The sequence below is a fragment of the Perca flavescens genome, chromosome 21 (assembly GCF_004354835.1).
Source record: "Perca flavescens isolate YP-PL-M2 chromosome 21, PFLA_1.0, whole genome shotgun sequence".
NCBI classification, from domain to species: domain Eukaryota; kingdom Metazoa; phylum Chordata; class Actinopteri; order Perciformes; family Percidae; genus Perca; species Perca flavescens.
This window is the reverse complement of record NC_041351.1, coordinates 17,005,222-17,021,103: the sequence shown is the minus strand read 5'-3', so window position 1 is coordinate 17,021,103 and position 15,882 is coordinate 17,005,222. Positions and strand designations below refer to the sequence as shown.

At 42.0% G+C, this 15,882-nt stretch overlaps 1 protein-coding gene and 1 long non-coding RNA gene across 3 annotated transcripts; one reads left to right on the top strand and one right to left on the bottom strand.

The window, feature by feature from the left end:
* Positions 1–910: 910 nt before the first annotated feature.
* On the top strand, positions 911–3,475 carry LOC114548721 (uncharacterized). Its single transcript, XR_003691395.1, has 3 exons — positions 911–1,058; positions 1,794–1,880; positions 2,397–3,475. It is a non-coding gene; the product is annotated as an uncharacterized LOC114548721 (long non-coding RNA).
* On the bottom strand, positions 3,026–15,657 carry sbk1 (SH3 domain binding kinase 1). 2 transcript variants are annotated; one of them, XM_028568755.1, is made up of 4 exons: positions 15,554–15,657; positions 6,777–7,018; positions 6,014–6,216; positions 3,026–5,514 (listed from the first exon to the last, which is right to left on the bottom strand). In XM_028568755.1, exons 1-4 carry the CDS (start codon positions 15,589–15,591, stop codon positions 4,687–4,689), a joined length of 1,311 nt encoding a protein of 436 aa, XP_028424556.1. In that variant the 5' UTR covers positions 15,592–15,657; the 3' UTR covers positions 3,026–4,686. The 2 variants fall into 2 exon arrangements, with proteins under 2 accessions (XP_028424556.1, XP_028424557.1); XM_028568756.1 differs by lacking the exon at positions 15,554–15,657 and adding an exon at positions 7,145–7,737.
* Positions 15,658–15,882: the final 225 nt, after the last annotated feature.

The window sequence follows — 15,882 nt, the reverse complement described above, 5'->3', positions numbered from 1 at the left end:
AATACCCTGGAGCCTTAAGATGTGGTGCATAAATTTATTTCAACATACAGTATATGAACATTTTGTTTATTTGTTTTGTTTTGTTATAGACACAGTACATACAGTATTTACATTAGTTTCTACAACAACACTGGGTGGCAGAAAAGAGTTTGATCATTGGATCAGGAGAAACTGAGTAAACAGGAGGCTACTCTCTAGAGCTTCAGTAAAACTTGATATAATTTGACACCTCATCATTAAACTTTACAATTCCTGTCATAACAGTCCATGAGAAACAGCACTGCACATTGCAACTACTGATAGTGGTCTAATGATGCTAATGGCTAGAATGTTTGATAAAGCCACAGCTGCTCACATCAGAACACTGTGACACTTGTCAAGTTAGGGGCTACTATGTATACACAAGTTATGTTATGCTGTGTAACATCATGGTACAATACCTCATGTTATATTTCTGCATGTTATGATGCGCCATGTTTTTATGACATGCTATGATACACCATTCTATGAAACGTCATGTTGTGATACGTCATGTTGTGATAAGTCATGTTGTGATAAGTCATGTTATGATACGTCATGTTGTGATACGACATGCTATGATCAGTGGCGCAAAAAGTGGGTATGCACTATATGCGGCGCATAGGGGCGCAGCACCATGAAGGGCGCCAAAGCGATCGTTAAAAAAACAATATATATATATTTTTTTTTTTTTTGGTATTTTCAATATTTACCTGCTGTAGTGCGTTTCTAAATCATTTCTGCATTTCCTCAATGTTATTATATAACATTTTAGAGGACTAACAGGCTAGAGTAGGTGCCCTGTCTCATGAGATTCCATCATAGAATGTTGACATAGAAGAGGGAGGGGGAGCGGGGGGGGCGCGCCGTGAGCGCCTAGTGAGCAGGTACGAGCATACGAGTAGTAAGTTGCCGTCTATGGAAAAAGAGCAAAACAAAACAGCTGTTGGGGCTTAAAATAGAAAAAGTTAGAGGGTAAAGGAGATGACATGTCAAGGGATGCGACAGCAGTTAAATAAGTGGATGGTGAAAGGCAACAGGTAGGATTTAAAGTTTGACGTCTGTGCTTGGAGGCTTGCAAATATTCATGTTAACAGACTAGCTAGCGTTTGCTAACACTGGGAATGTAGCAGCCAAATGGGGGTTAACGGCTAGCTTAGAATATGCAAACCTGAGGTTGCTGAGCTGAAAACTGATAAATATAAGGTAGCATGTACAATAAATGACAATAATCTGGAAAACATAACTAATGCTATAACTCTGGTTTACCATGGAATCATGCATATATTTTCTACCAAACTTGAAGGCTTGCAAATATTCATGTTAACATACTGGCTAGTGTTTGCTAACTTAATGCAAACCAATGTTGCTGATAGCTACATTTAGATTTTGGTTAAACCCTATGGTACCAATCCCATGCATGACATATCTCAATTTTATTAAGGTCAAATAACAACTGGTAAATATAAGGTAGCGTGCACAATAAATAACAAGAAGAAAAATAAATAAATATGAAAAACATAGAAATATTTAAAATACAAAATGTAAATGTAATTTCAACAGCAGCACAACCTTACTGCATAATAGTTGTCTTATCAGATGCTATCACTAGGCTGATTTAAGAATTGAATTGAGGCTGCTGAGGTGTGAGAATGGTGGATCAGGGGGATGTAGGGGGAGCCACTTGATACCAACAGATTCATTTCTTAATATTATTGATATGGAAAACTAATGAAAAATGTATTACATAATGTTTGTTTGACAATATGTCTTAGTGGAGAAGAACACAGGCAATGAGTGAATGAGACAGACATGAAGTCGGCCTTGGCATCACGTAGAGATGAGACCAGTGATGACATCAGGTAGGAGTTCTATTTTATTTTTTTACTGTTTTTTTGGGGGGGGGCGCCAAAATTGTCGCTGCATACCCCTCTGACACTGGGTAGTTGCGCCACTGGCTATGATATATCGTGCTATGAAACGTCATGCTATGAAACGTCACGTTATGATACGTCACGTTATGATACGTCACGTTATGATACATCACGTTATGATACGTTATGTTATGTTGTGGCATGTTATGATACGTCATGTTATGATGCATCATGTTATGATGCCGCATGTTATGGTACGTTAACATAATTTTAGGTTATTTCATATTTTGCAGTATGTTACACCATGTTGTGTTGAGTTACATTATTTTGCATTACGTTAGGTTGAGTTTTGTTACGTTTTAGTTGCATTATTTTACCTTTTGCACACCGTCCATCTAATCCCTGTCTATTTCAGGGTAAATCCTACGTAAACAGAATAGCAAAATGTAGGGCAGGGCTAATTCACATTCCACCACAATCTACTGACAGATTACCTTTTGACAGATCCTCTGAGGCAGCCAGCATCTCAGCATACAATCAATCCCTTTGACAAGTCTTCAGCCTCAATCAGATAACCTTTGCAGAATCAAGAGTAAGGATGAGAAGAAACATGAAAAATGATGAGGACTACCATCAGCTCTGATTATGCCTGAAGAGACTGGATAAAGACTTTGGTCAGTGAACTGACTCATAAAATACAGGAAAATGTGTACCTGCAGAAATGTGTCATCCAGTATGATAAGCTAAGCAACTGTGGGCTACTGGTGACCATTTGTTTAATTTGGACTTAATCAGACTTGACTTTAAAGTAGAGGACAGAAGGCGAACCAGTGGAGCACCCGCACTGTCACTATAGCAACAGAGCTGATGGGCTGTCATGGGAGGAGTGGGGGGGAAAAGGAACGTGAAGACAAAAGACAAGCACACAAACACACACACACACACACACACACACTGTCATAGACACGACACACCTGGGTGACATAACCAGTAGTGCAATTCAAGCAAGAAAAATAATGGTAATGACACATTGAAGCATTCACATTAAACATACTCTGCTTTTTAGATGCTTTTTTTAATTAGCAGTATCTCTTTGGAGGCTGAATCTGTAGCAGTGCCCTGGTCAGGGTCCATCTTCAGCTCGCAGAACATCATTAGCTGACACAGAAGTAATCCCTCCAGATAACAAACACCTGGGATCTGCTATTCAACGGATACATTTGGATGAATTCCCAAAGAGAGTCAGGAGGATTATATTAAAAGTGGGTGCAACAACATATTATTTTGTGAAGGTGTCGACCTGCAAAGCAGCCCCTCTGTAGCTTTCGCAGATTAAATGAAGCCAGGAAGCGCAATGATTTTACACAGGAAATGGATGTTGCTCATGATAAGGATATGGTGACAGGAAAATGCAGAAATGAGTGGCATCTATTCACCAATTTGTGTGTCATACCTGGGTCAGAAAACTGAAAACTGCTTCAGTTCAGATGAAACCCAAATACAATAAAAGAAAAAACAGCTGTTGCTACCATGTTATATGTTGTGACAGGCTCTTGATCATATTTCTATATAAATAATTTAATTTCTTGTGATATATACTGTACATTTTGTCATACTTTGTTGCTACATACATTGCATTGCCCCGACAGTGACTGTAAAACCCTAAAACCCCTATCCCTATCATAGAAAACTAGTACCGCTACATAGTTGAACTACCTGATAATACGGGGCACTCCTAGAAATATCAAATTATTTACAATATAGAGGCGTAGTTTTTTAACTAAGAGTTCTCCTTTACAAAATATCTTGTGCTTTAGCATTTGAAACACACACATCCAAACACACACAGCAGGTAGAAAAGAAACAATAAAAAGACACTTCTTCTCCTCTTCTTTGTTCACCACCCTTTTACCTCAGAAAATGCACCATCCCTGTATTCTACTTTGTCGCATTGGAAAGGAATCTCATTGACAGCAATTCAGAAGTGGCAGCTGTGTGTTTCATCCAGGCAATGGATTTTCATTAATAATAAAACAGGAAGTGACCCACTGAAGTGTCCTGAGGAGATGCTTATGTCTCTAAGTCTAGACACCGACATGATCATACAAACTGCTACATAATGGTTTCCTTTTTTTTTTTTTTTTTTTTTTCTCTTTATAACACATTCTCTTGAAAAAAGACAAATTTTATGCATTGGAAGTTGGCAGGAAGTCTGACAAATGGCAATCGAATGTTGCGTACATTGCCCTCAGAACACCGGGCTCCGACTGAACGGCATCACCAGATCAGATAAAGTGTTGGCCTCCCCGGAGCTTATAGTCTCAGATAAATAAACACTAGTAAAGAGACATAACATAAACAGAAGTAAAGAGACATGGAGTGATGAGAGAGAAGAGAAAAGCCGTTTTTCTTATGGAGTATGTAATTATAGAATAATTAGCACCACCACAGTGTATGGGCAGAAAACACACATGTCTGGATGGCAGGATGAGCTGCTGAGAGGAGCAACATCAACGGACTCTTAAACGGCTTCTCAGCTTGGGAATAAGTCTTTGGTCACAAATCAAAACCTAAACGGCATGTGCCAGTGATAAGCTGTCCACGTGTGTACCGCTGATTGATGTTGTCCATTTGCACAGCTGGGGATGTGATCCTGAGCTTCTCTTTCATGGTTAAACTAGGCCTAACTCTCTTTTTCCTCCACCGGAGTCTCTGTGGTAGTCATTAACACCTCTTCACAGCTTTGTTATTACTGTGAAAAGCCATTTAGTCTCCGCTGCTAACATTCACGTGGTCACACACAGATTTCGATGGCAGTTGCCATCATCATCTGGCTTTTGTTCTTGTCTCGGCTCGGAGACTGGTGCTGTCCAGACTCCTCTCTGGGAGATAGCGGGTCGGACAGGACACTGCGTTTAAGTGGTGCCGGGCGCAGGCAGGATGTTCCTGGAGGGGTTGAGGGCTCGGGGTGTCTGTGGGAGGAACGTGACGAAGTGGCGGACGACGAGGAAGTGCAACTGCCAGTGCACACTCCCGAACTTGACCTTTCACCTCTCTTGGCTCGGCAAGATGCTCTGCGCCTGAGCTCGCTGACCAGCTCATACTTGACAAAGCAGAAGACGTCCTTGACTCCGCAACGTTTTTCCGGCTCAGCAGCGAGCAGCCGCTGAAACATGCGCAAGGCGTCATCAGTGAAACGGCGCCACTGAGACGGGTACGTCCCCACAGGACAACCTGCTTTCTGCCAACGCCGAAACTCCTCATAGAAGGCATCCGCCGGCAGCGCTGCCTCCCAGGGGAAATTGCCTGTCAGCATACAGAAGACCAGAACCCCGAACGCCCACACATCCAGACTGGTGGTCACAAGGAAACCTTCAGCACGGCTAGCGCGGCACACCTCTGGCGCTGTATAGGGGATGGTGCCACTCACCCGTTTCACACGGCTTCCCACGCGTCGGGTCATACCAAAGTCAGCCAGTTTGATGCGGCGGCACTCGCGGTCAAATAGGAGCACATTCTCAGGTTTGACATCCCGATGCACCAGGTTTTTACTGTGCATAAAGTCAAGGGCCAAGCCCAGTTGTTGCATGCAGCGTTTGACCATTTCCTCTGGCAGACCCACCTGAAGAAGGGAGAGTGGAGGGAAGGAGAAAGTGTTGGAGAAAGGAAGACAGAAAAAAACAGAGAATATTTGAATTAATACAGTCTAATAGATACAGTACATTGTGTAGGAGGTGAGACTATGGGAGGTGATACCAGAAAAGAGCTTTGTGGTGAGTAGGTTACAGTACAGTTAAAAAAAGTAGGCGATGGTTATGTTGAGTGGTAGAAGTACAGGGTGAAAAGTGATACGCTCCAAAAAGGAAAACAAAAAAATCTCAGTTTTGAATTCCGCTGCAAACATTTTTAATGAGTCTTTAGAAGAACCTTGAAGTCAAGCACATCAACTGAAATAGCTCTAAAGCAAAGCGAGAGCTCTGCGCGGAGAGAAAACCAGGACGAGGACAAGGCTCCAATCCCAGGAGAGCTTGTTAAAACCGCTGTCTGAACATGGCGGCTGATGGGAGCAGCTCTGGCTGAACGAGGACTGTGATTGGTGGAAGGAAGCATGGTTGCTTTACCTGTGGGGGGATGATGTCGAATAGGTCCCCAGCGGGGGCATATTCTTGTCCAAACACATAGCTGTCCTCCGTCTCAAAGAGCACGTCCAGGACTTTGATAATGAAGGGACTGCAACTAAGTGAGCCGGTTAGACTGTACTCCCGCAGGAAACTCTTCAGCTTCGTCTTGTTCTTGGTAACAAACTTCAGCGCCATTTTGGTGCCTAAAAAAACAGAAAAATCAAATGTAGACGGACACCTTTAAGGTCTGGTGTATCAAATAAGTACTGCCAACATTTTACTATCCAAAACACTTCAAGTGTTATCCAAAGCAACCAAAGTGAATTTGGAAGTGTTACCTGACACTCTAAGGGAGTGGAGAGATTTTCAACTACCCAACCCTGTCTTTGTAACAGCTGCTACATTCATTTCTGTAAACATGTACAGTGAATGAATATCACCTCCATTACACCTATACAACCAGCTGTTCATGATCACAGCTGCAGATATACAGAGGATGTTTAGCACGCACACAGCACTTAAAATCTTTGCTGCCTTCTCAGCCTCATTCTGCACTACTTTTACAATTATACCGCTTTCAGGCTGAGTCAGTTAACCTTGATTTTCTTACAGCCAAGGATTAAACACTAGACCTAAAACAAATCCTTAACAAACCCTTTTAACTGCTGAAATTAGAGATGCTGGCACAATGTGGCAATCTGAACAATCTGCTTTCCAAAATGACATTTTTGTATTTATGCTTTATAGATAAAGGATAACTCACCCTGCGTCCGGTGTGCCACTAGGTCCACCTTGCCATACGTGCCCTTCCCCAGCTCGCGGATGTGCTCATATTGTTTGGCTACATCTGCTGCCGACAGAGAAGTGATGGCCAGGGCCTGCATGTCCTCCACAGGCACCCCTCCATAGTAGCCCATCTTGGATGTAGGGGAGCCCCCGCCACTGCCCACCCGTCCCGGCCCAGATGGAGAAAGAGACAGGCTCGCCTTGACGCTGTGGGGCAGACTAAATGAAGAGAGAAAAAACACTGCTTAGGGTCAGGTTTTCTTCTGCTTTGAAGATGGCAGGCAATATAAGAATGTGTTTATGACAGAAAACTCTTTATATTATATATATATATTATATTTATACCTGTTGGCGCACATCCATATATTCTTGTCTGTACATTGTGTCCCAATGGGTGGTTACATCAGGAAGGCTTTAACAGACCTTCATTTCCATACAATCAATTCAGAAAAGGCATCAACAGGAAAAGTGCTTTCAGTTAATGTATTGGACTTCCTGCTGTCCCTCTAGATCACTCTGGCCAGATTTTAGATATGGCTGGTCTCAGAAAGCACTTACTGGCAGACATCTATGGAAAAATCAATATGGCCAGTTAGAAGGTCTAAAAAATGGAACAAATGGAGAGAGCCGACAGCTCCAAGTATATATATAAAAACCCGGTAAGGCATGCCACAGATCATCTGTCTCAGATTTATTCATATATATTTTTCAAGAGTAGAAACAATCAGGGGTGCTGAGAGAAAAGAGGTTGCTTATTTCTGCCTGGAAAATACGTTTGGTTTGCACAGTGATAAGGTATGTAAATTGCTGAAGCTGAAAAAAAAGTTATTAATTTTCAGAAGTGCCAAGTTTGAATTAGGTCAAACTGATCCTAGAAAGGAAAATACAGCTGCTTTAGGGGCCATCCACACGGAAAAGTTTTTTTTGTGCAAACGCACATGTTTTGCATCGTTTGGGCCGACCGTCCAGACAAATCCTGCAAACGCACTGCCTGAAAACGCACTTTTTTGAAACAAGGTCTCAGGGTGTAAAAATCCGAAAATGGCTCTTGTTTGGCTTCGTATGGATGGTAAATACGGATCCGTATCGATGATGTCATCGCCACACCCCTCTTTTACACCCTCTCCCACGGCCGCTGACGCCCACAACTGCGGTGAAGCTAAGCGAGCATGTCCCATCTCCATGGTCAAACCAGCTCACTTCATCTAAATACTGTGTCTCTGCTCCCTGACACTTCCCTCTAGATTCTACACAAGATATATTGCTAACGTTATGTAGCCAACGTTAAACATCGCTAAAGTAGCTGACCGCTCCAGCAGCGAAGTAACGTTAACGTTAGCTGCTATGGCTATCTGTTTATAAAGTGGAAGTAGACAACTTATCAACTAGCTAGCTAATCTGTCTGCTTATAAACTCCTTGAACCAATTATAGTAACTTTTACCATGGCTTATTGTAGAAAGGCTACTGCAAGAAAAACGTATAGATTATTAAAAAGACATCATTCATGGATCATTGTTTGTTTGACTGCCGATGTTAGAGCTAGCTAACGTTAGCTCGCTGCTAGCGCGCTGCAATCATGCAAAATAAAAAGCAATCCAACAGCACATTATACAATGTAAACAAAGACACGTTTTCTTGCGGCGGCAGTGGTGTATGGTATTATAGTCCACGGATGTATTAAGAGAACGTTATAATCTAGCTAGTCATGTTATGATGGGAAGTGGAAGTAACTATGCTCTTCTTCTCCGTTTTTGGTGAATTCCTGTAGAAGAAACAGCGCCGCCTATTGGCCTGGACTATGCAGTAGCGTATTGAGTCATTTACAAGTGGATTCGTTTGGACGCAACTATTCTTGAAACAAATCCAGGGAAGACGGGTAAAAAAAAGATCGTTTTGGTACGTGTGGACGGGTCCTTGATTTCAAGCTCAGATGGAGTCAGACAGACTAGATGTACCAACTGACAACAAATAAAAAATCAGGAATGAGTGACTGTGCAGGTGAGCTTCTGTTACAGTGATTGAGCAAATGATAAAAGTATTTAACAAATGATTAGACCTTTTGAGGAAATGAAGTGGATAGCACTAATGATCTCACCCTTCTCTTCCCCCCCCCACCCTTTTCTACACGCATAATCAAATGTAATCATCCAATCATGCACAGCACACACACACACATACGCACACTAATAGGCATGAAATCAGCAAAAACAATTTTGCTGACGGTCTTTTTTCATCCATCATTCAAAGGCAACTGCTTCACTCGTTCTCGTCTCCCTGCAGCCTTTTTCTCAGCACCACTGGTTTAAACGAGAGCTTCACAAATGTGTCTGAGTTGACTGACAGGTGATAAAAAAAAGCTGAATTAATTCACAGTAGTTAATGTACAGTTCATGAAAACATTGCACAGGAGGTTTTGTTCTGAAGGTGTCGAGGTTCCTCAGTTATCTTGTGGGAAGAGAGTGCTAAATATAGCCGGCGGAAACTAAAATAGGATGCGACCATTTTGCAGCCTTGTGTTCTTGGCTCATCACTCTTTGTCGAAGAGAAGAAAAACAACACTGCAAATAGAAAGTGCCCGGTGTGTCCGTATGTTTCTCTGTAGATAACACTTGCTTCTTGATTTTATCATAAGAACTAAGATGCTTATATAAAAGACTATGAATATTGCAGCCTACTCATTCTGAGCGTGCCAACTGTATAGCCTTCAGCGAGTCAACAGCAAAGTTCATTATCCAGATCATTTTGTGGTCCAACACTTAAACAGGACAGACAGACAGACTGGAAGAACATTTCCTCTGACCGCCCACCCTGCATTGCCCCATAGCCTCTATCAGCAAGAACGAAGGAGAACGAAGGGAGCACTTGTTTACTGGCACTTCTTCCAGTCAGCTCTACGGGCAGAATGTGCAGCAGTCACGCATGGATCTTAATCACATTACTCAGCTCCAACAAAGACAAAAGCAACCCCCCCACCCAACAACGCAGGATGCTTTGCACTCATTTCCTTTGCAGAATTGGATTAGGAGGCCTGAAATGTGATGAGTGGTTGGGAGACGGTGTTCTCCGTAGCTGCAATGACTGTAAATATGAACCAGAAACTGCAGTGTAGTGTCCTGGAGGTGTGGTGATGAAGTTACTGTATGTGGTCTCTGGAAGATGATGTGTTTGTGAGTGTATGTGAGGGAGGGCAGAGAGGTCTGTTATAGCAGTCAGTGACACTCTATCAAAAGCCCTTTGTGTTCCTACCTCTGAGAGGGAGCAGCTGAGCCTCCGCACGACTCAGCATTCGTGCTCGACCACAGCCACACATGCCTCACTGATCTCCCATGCTGCCCTCTGCTCCTCTCCTGTACTCTCAAGCGGCTAAAGACAAGGTAACAGCAACACGCTCCACATGCAGATGAAGATGTGGGTTGCGGCACATTTTAATGTGTGTGGGTTCTTGAGCCAGTCCCACTCATTGTCAATCATCTGTAAGCATGACATTTGAGTGTCTAAAACGAAAGTTTGAAAATCTCAATGAATAAGCACTAAAAAATGAAAACAAGGAGAGCCTGAAAACAATTGGACAATTTTCGAATTCCTGAAAAGTTGAGATCGAAGGTTTTCGCTCAGCAGCAACAATCTGTTTTCCAGCCACTAATTTCCCCTCAAATACAGATTTGGCGATCTCGCTCCTTTTTGCAATTACTCAAACTGAGCTGAGTGTATTCGCAGTGTAACCCTCTTAAAAACCTGTTTTTTTCCGGAAAAAGGCAAAACATCCTGTTTCACGTTCTAATAACCACAGCATCTGAAAACCGGTTGTGGCTGACTCCACGTGTCACACATGAGATTAAACTACTGAGGCAGTTGACCTTTTTTTCTATAAACACCTAGCTGGAGTTGAGAACAGAGAGTTATCCTGTGATGCCGCTGACAACTGTCTCCTAACAGCCTCAGTGTGTGGCTGGTGTGTTCTTAGTCTCTGAACTCTGAGAGTTACACTTTTGGGTTTACTTCTTACTGTTGACTTCAGGTGGCACAGGTTTCAACTATTCTGAGAGAAAAGCTTTATTTTTTTCCCACGCACGCTAGCATGGCTCCAGGGATGGCAATGTTGCTATGCCGCTTGGTTGATCTGTCCACCACTTTGGTCCAGGCTAAAATATCTCAACAACTATTGGATGAAAATATTGGGCTATTGGAAACCATTGGAAATTGTATGCAGAAATTCATGATCTCCAGAGGATGAATCCTACTGACTTTGGTCATCCCCTGACTTTTCCTCCCAGCACCAACAAGTTCACGTTTGTGGTTTTGAGTGAAAATTCCCCAACAACTATTGGATGGATTACCATGAAATACTATATGGTACACACATTCATGTTCCCATGTTTTCACTATGAACTGTAATACTTGTGGTGATCCTAAAGGTCCTATATTGTAAAAAGTCAGATTTCCATGTATTTTTTGATTAAGAGGCAGATCAAGGTGCTATATAAATACTATGGAAGTATCAAAACACTCAATCTACTGAGAAATGCACACAGACAGTATTCAGAAACAGTTCCTTTAAACGAGCCGTCAGGTCTTCTGTATGGTTGTGATGTCACAACCATACTATATATAGATAGAAAATGCCGCTACAGTGCCGTTACAGTCATTCCCCAGGTGTCAGAGCACACTGGGCTTTTTTGGGAGGGGGGCTTAAAGAGACAGGCGCAAAAACAACTAAAACTAAAACTATCTTCATTCCCATCTGCTTCGGCTGTACTTTGTGATTAGTGCTAGTAAGCAAGTGCTAGCATGCTAACATACAAAACCAAGATGTTGAACATGGTAAACATCATTCCTAATAAACCAGCATGTTAGCATTGTATTATGGGCATCTTAGCATGCTGAGATTAGCATTTAGCTCATTTAGCTCAAAGTACCGCTGTATAGACTCTTACAACTACAAGGTTGTCTTCAAAAACAGGGCTATTTGTTCTCCAAAGACTAACTGTAGTAACGTTAACAATTCATTAACAGGAAACAGAGCCTGCAGATGGACAAATATCTGTGGTATTGCACACGACTCTCATCGGAGACAATAATTGTGTATTCAGTGAGTTATTCCGGTGTAAACTATGCAAGTGATACAGTTGCAATGAGTTGTGACATGACATTGATTAGCACAAAAAGACTTCACAGGGGTTAGGTTAAACATGAATACTGACTCACATATAGGAGATAAATTGTACTTGTGAAAAAAAGATAAAAATGTATGCAATGGTGTTGATGTTGCATCTTCATCTTTAACGTATGTATTTATTTACACAAAACATGTCATCAATTTTACACACAGAGTGTGTCCTTTCTAGTCCAGCCTTCCTACTTCCTCTACTCTTTCTCTCTTGTCTGTTCCAGAAAATGTAAACAAGGGACTAATGAAAGAAATAGATTGCAGAGCCTGCCGCACGTCTCTACCTCTCTCCATTACTAATGGACTAGTTGCTTTGCTCTCGGCAGAAGAGTCATTATGGGTGAAGACTGATCTCCTGTGTCCAATTTACTGTCAAAATGCCCAACATGCCTTGCCTCTGGGTCAAAGTGAAAACGTGAAATACGATGTGACTGATGTGGTTTCTCTCACTGGCTGAGAGAAAACAACTGCACGCATAGACACACGTATAGATGTATTTATCTGTCTGTCCCTCTTCTTGTTGTCTCAGTGTGAGAATAAAAACAAATGACTGTGATCTGAAACAATCTGTCATTTAATCAAAAAAACAAATGGGCTTCCTCGTGATAGCCAGTTGCAGTCAGGACACTCTGTTACTTGGGCATAAAAAAACTGAATCACCTTCCTTACACAGAACGTCAGAGTTTCGTGCTTCTGTCAACACACGGCTGAAGAAACCTCCCGCTGTGCTGTGATAGGTGAACCAGTGGCCTGAGCCACGGGCACTCACTTTGACAAATCACCCCCTCTCAGATTTGCCTGGCTGTCCATGTGGAGGATCCCTACTGGGGCTGAATGCAACCCGTCCCTGACTCGTCTCACCTCTACTCTCCTTCCCATCATCCCTCTCTCTATCTTTCTAATTACTGTATGCCACACATCCCATGGAGCTACCGCCTGCTGGCGGAAATGCTGCCACTGGCCTCTTGCTTGGATGACCTAAAACTGGGAAGGGATAACCCAAGGGATACTTACAATGACTAAGGGTGGAAACTCCCTATGGGAGGTGAAGGACACTTGGTTCTAGTAATGGGCAGTGACCACAAACGACCATCAAAGAAAAAATGGGCACAATGATAAACCAACAACAAAATCATTCCACTGCAGATTAAATACATATTGTAGTTTGGAATTAAGATTTTGGGATTAGAAACTGTAACACCTGAATTGAAATGCCATCATAAGCAATGTCATCATCTCACTCATTGTAATCATGACCTGCACAAAAATCATTCCACAATTAAATATCTCTGCAATAAGATACCCAGGGAACACACTGTACCTAACCCCCACTCTTTCACAGTCCAGTAGCCTCAAGTTCCAATGTGACAAGAGGGGTGGGGGGGGAGAAAGAAAGAGAGAGAGAGAGAGAGAGAGAGCAGGATTGGGGAAATCCAGTGAGTCTGAATTGAAGCAGCACTCCCTTTGTACCATATGCTGTAGACTGCATATGTCCCTTTGATGTCAAATACATGGGGAAATGTGACTCTATTATGAGCTCAGAAAATGGGGTCTAAAAGGGGGTGTGGCTAAATGATGTGAGAGCATCACTAAGGAGGACACTGCTCCTTTTTTTCAGACCATTTCGCCCTCCACTTCTAGGCAAACTAACAGAATATGGTAATTTGCAATCCTGCTCATGTATAATAGCCTCTAATCAAAGTCAATTCACTAATGGTGATTGCTGACACTGCAATTAACCTCTCTCTCTCTCTCTCTCTCTCTCTCTCTCTCTCTCTCTCTCTCTCTCTCTTATTAAATTCTAATTCAACAATACATTAATTGCATAGATATTAGGCATTGCAAGTAAGCAAGTATAGGACACAATGTAAGACCAAGACTCAGACACTGATTATGATTGTTTATAACTAGCATAGGCCAAATGGAAAATATAAATAAATTAATAAAAATTCTGCATCGACAACAATTATATTTGTACCACAGACACACACACACAAACACACACACATGTACACATTATGAACGTTGATTGACAGGGGGCATCATTACACTGTTGTCTCACTAACATAATGGCAGGTTAGGATGTAATGCATAGACATTATGTGATGTCTTGTTTCTTTATTTCCACCCAGTAAGAGAGAACAAGAGAGTAAAAAATGTCCTCTATATGTCCTAATTGACTGTTTGTATCCTTTTTCTTCTGTTCTGAGTCTGATTTCCTTTTATTAAACTGATTACAATGTCAGTAGGATGTTGTTTTACTGGAACACTATTTTGCCAGTATTAATTGTAAAACTGTACATTATATGTGCATTTCTTTGAGTTATGTAGGTGGCAATGGTGGGTTAAACTTGTGTGTATATGCCAACTATTGGATGGGTCATTGTCTGGGATCTGCTGTTTCCATATAAAGATTGCAGTCCTTTTATTTGTTGGCAGATCCTGCCTTCCTGATTATGCCTTCCTAGTTCTGCAGGCCATGTTTGGGATGTTTCTATCAACTCCCATGATGTTTTTGCTTATGTAATTCGCGGTGGAGCATTTGAAGGAAGTGGGCTTAAGTAGACTCAGTTAAGATCCCAGGCTTAGATGCATGTGTCTGCTCTTTAAGTTGTGTTTGTTTTTTGATTACTTATGTCAAAAGAGCAGCATTTCCTACCACTGTCATGCATATTAAATGGCATGATTAATCCAGGTGGAACTGAATGCTTAGTATAATTGCTGATGTTTAAACTGTTTCTGTCTGTCAAAGGTTTTAACAGTGTTTGAGGCAATACTACACATACCTGCTCCAGGTAGAGCCACTTTGACACTGAATTTTATTTTAAATTTTGGGATGAGCTACTCCTTTAAAAGCCTTAGTCATTACTGCTGCTTCTTTAAGACAAAAGCAAATCTGCGTGAATTAGCTGCTGTTGCCTTTCATTTAGAGTCCATTATACCACCAGCATCCAGGCTTTGCTTTTACAGGGTCTGTTCTATTAAGTCAGCTGCTCATTTAAATGCATTAGATGGCATAAGATAGATAAGATAGATGGATAACGATGAGATATCACCTGTCCGTCCTGGACCAAGTATAAAAGGGCGTTTAAAAGTGGCCCCCCTCGGATGCCCTCGCATCAAACCAGCACACACCAAATCACAAAAGCAGAGTAGGAATCAAATAGGTGCGGGGTTCACAAGAGATTGGGGTGAACATAGAAATTAAGTCGCAGCTCCACCATCAGTTAGAGTTAATCATTGCCTATGGTAAATAAAGCTGCATGCTGTTATGCTGACATAGATGCTTTATTATAGGCAAATCTATTATTCATAATGAATATTGTCCATGAGAGTTCAGACAACACAAAGTTACTCACATCATCAGAAATAGCCTCATGAAAACAATTAAAATCCAAGCTCTTTAAAATAAAAATAAAAACTGCACAACATTCAAAAAAAGAAATCAAAAACCAAGGATGACACACATTTCCCAATCCTTATTTCTGGCTCTCTGCGTTTCTTTCTTTGCAGATTGAAGCATCTTTTAGACTGAACCTGTTCCATGCACCCCAGGGTGCATCTAGGTGTTAGGCTACTCACTCACCTGCTGGCGACCTGTCTCTCTCCTCCATGGTCCTGCATCCGCTCGGCAAGCAGAGCTGCTGCGCTCTGATCCGCTGGGCTCCGCAGGAAACCGATGGATGGATCTCCTCGTTTGAAGGAAGTTATCGATCAGTTTAAAATGATAAGAAAACCAAACAGGTCCCTTAAAAACATCGGAACCTTGCAGTTTCAGAGCCGACAAAGCTCGGATGAGATCTCGTCGTTGTGCTTCGCCTGCTGCTGCCCACCCAAAAAGATTTCTGCCCTGTTTTTCTGGCGATGCTCTTCAGTTTGTGACTTTCTTCGGAGGCGGATTAAATCAAATCATCA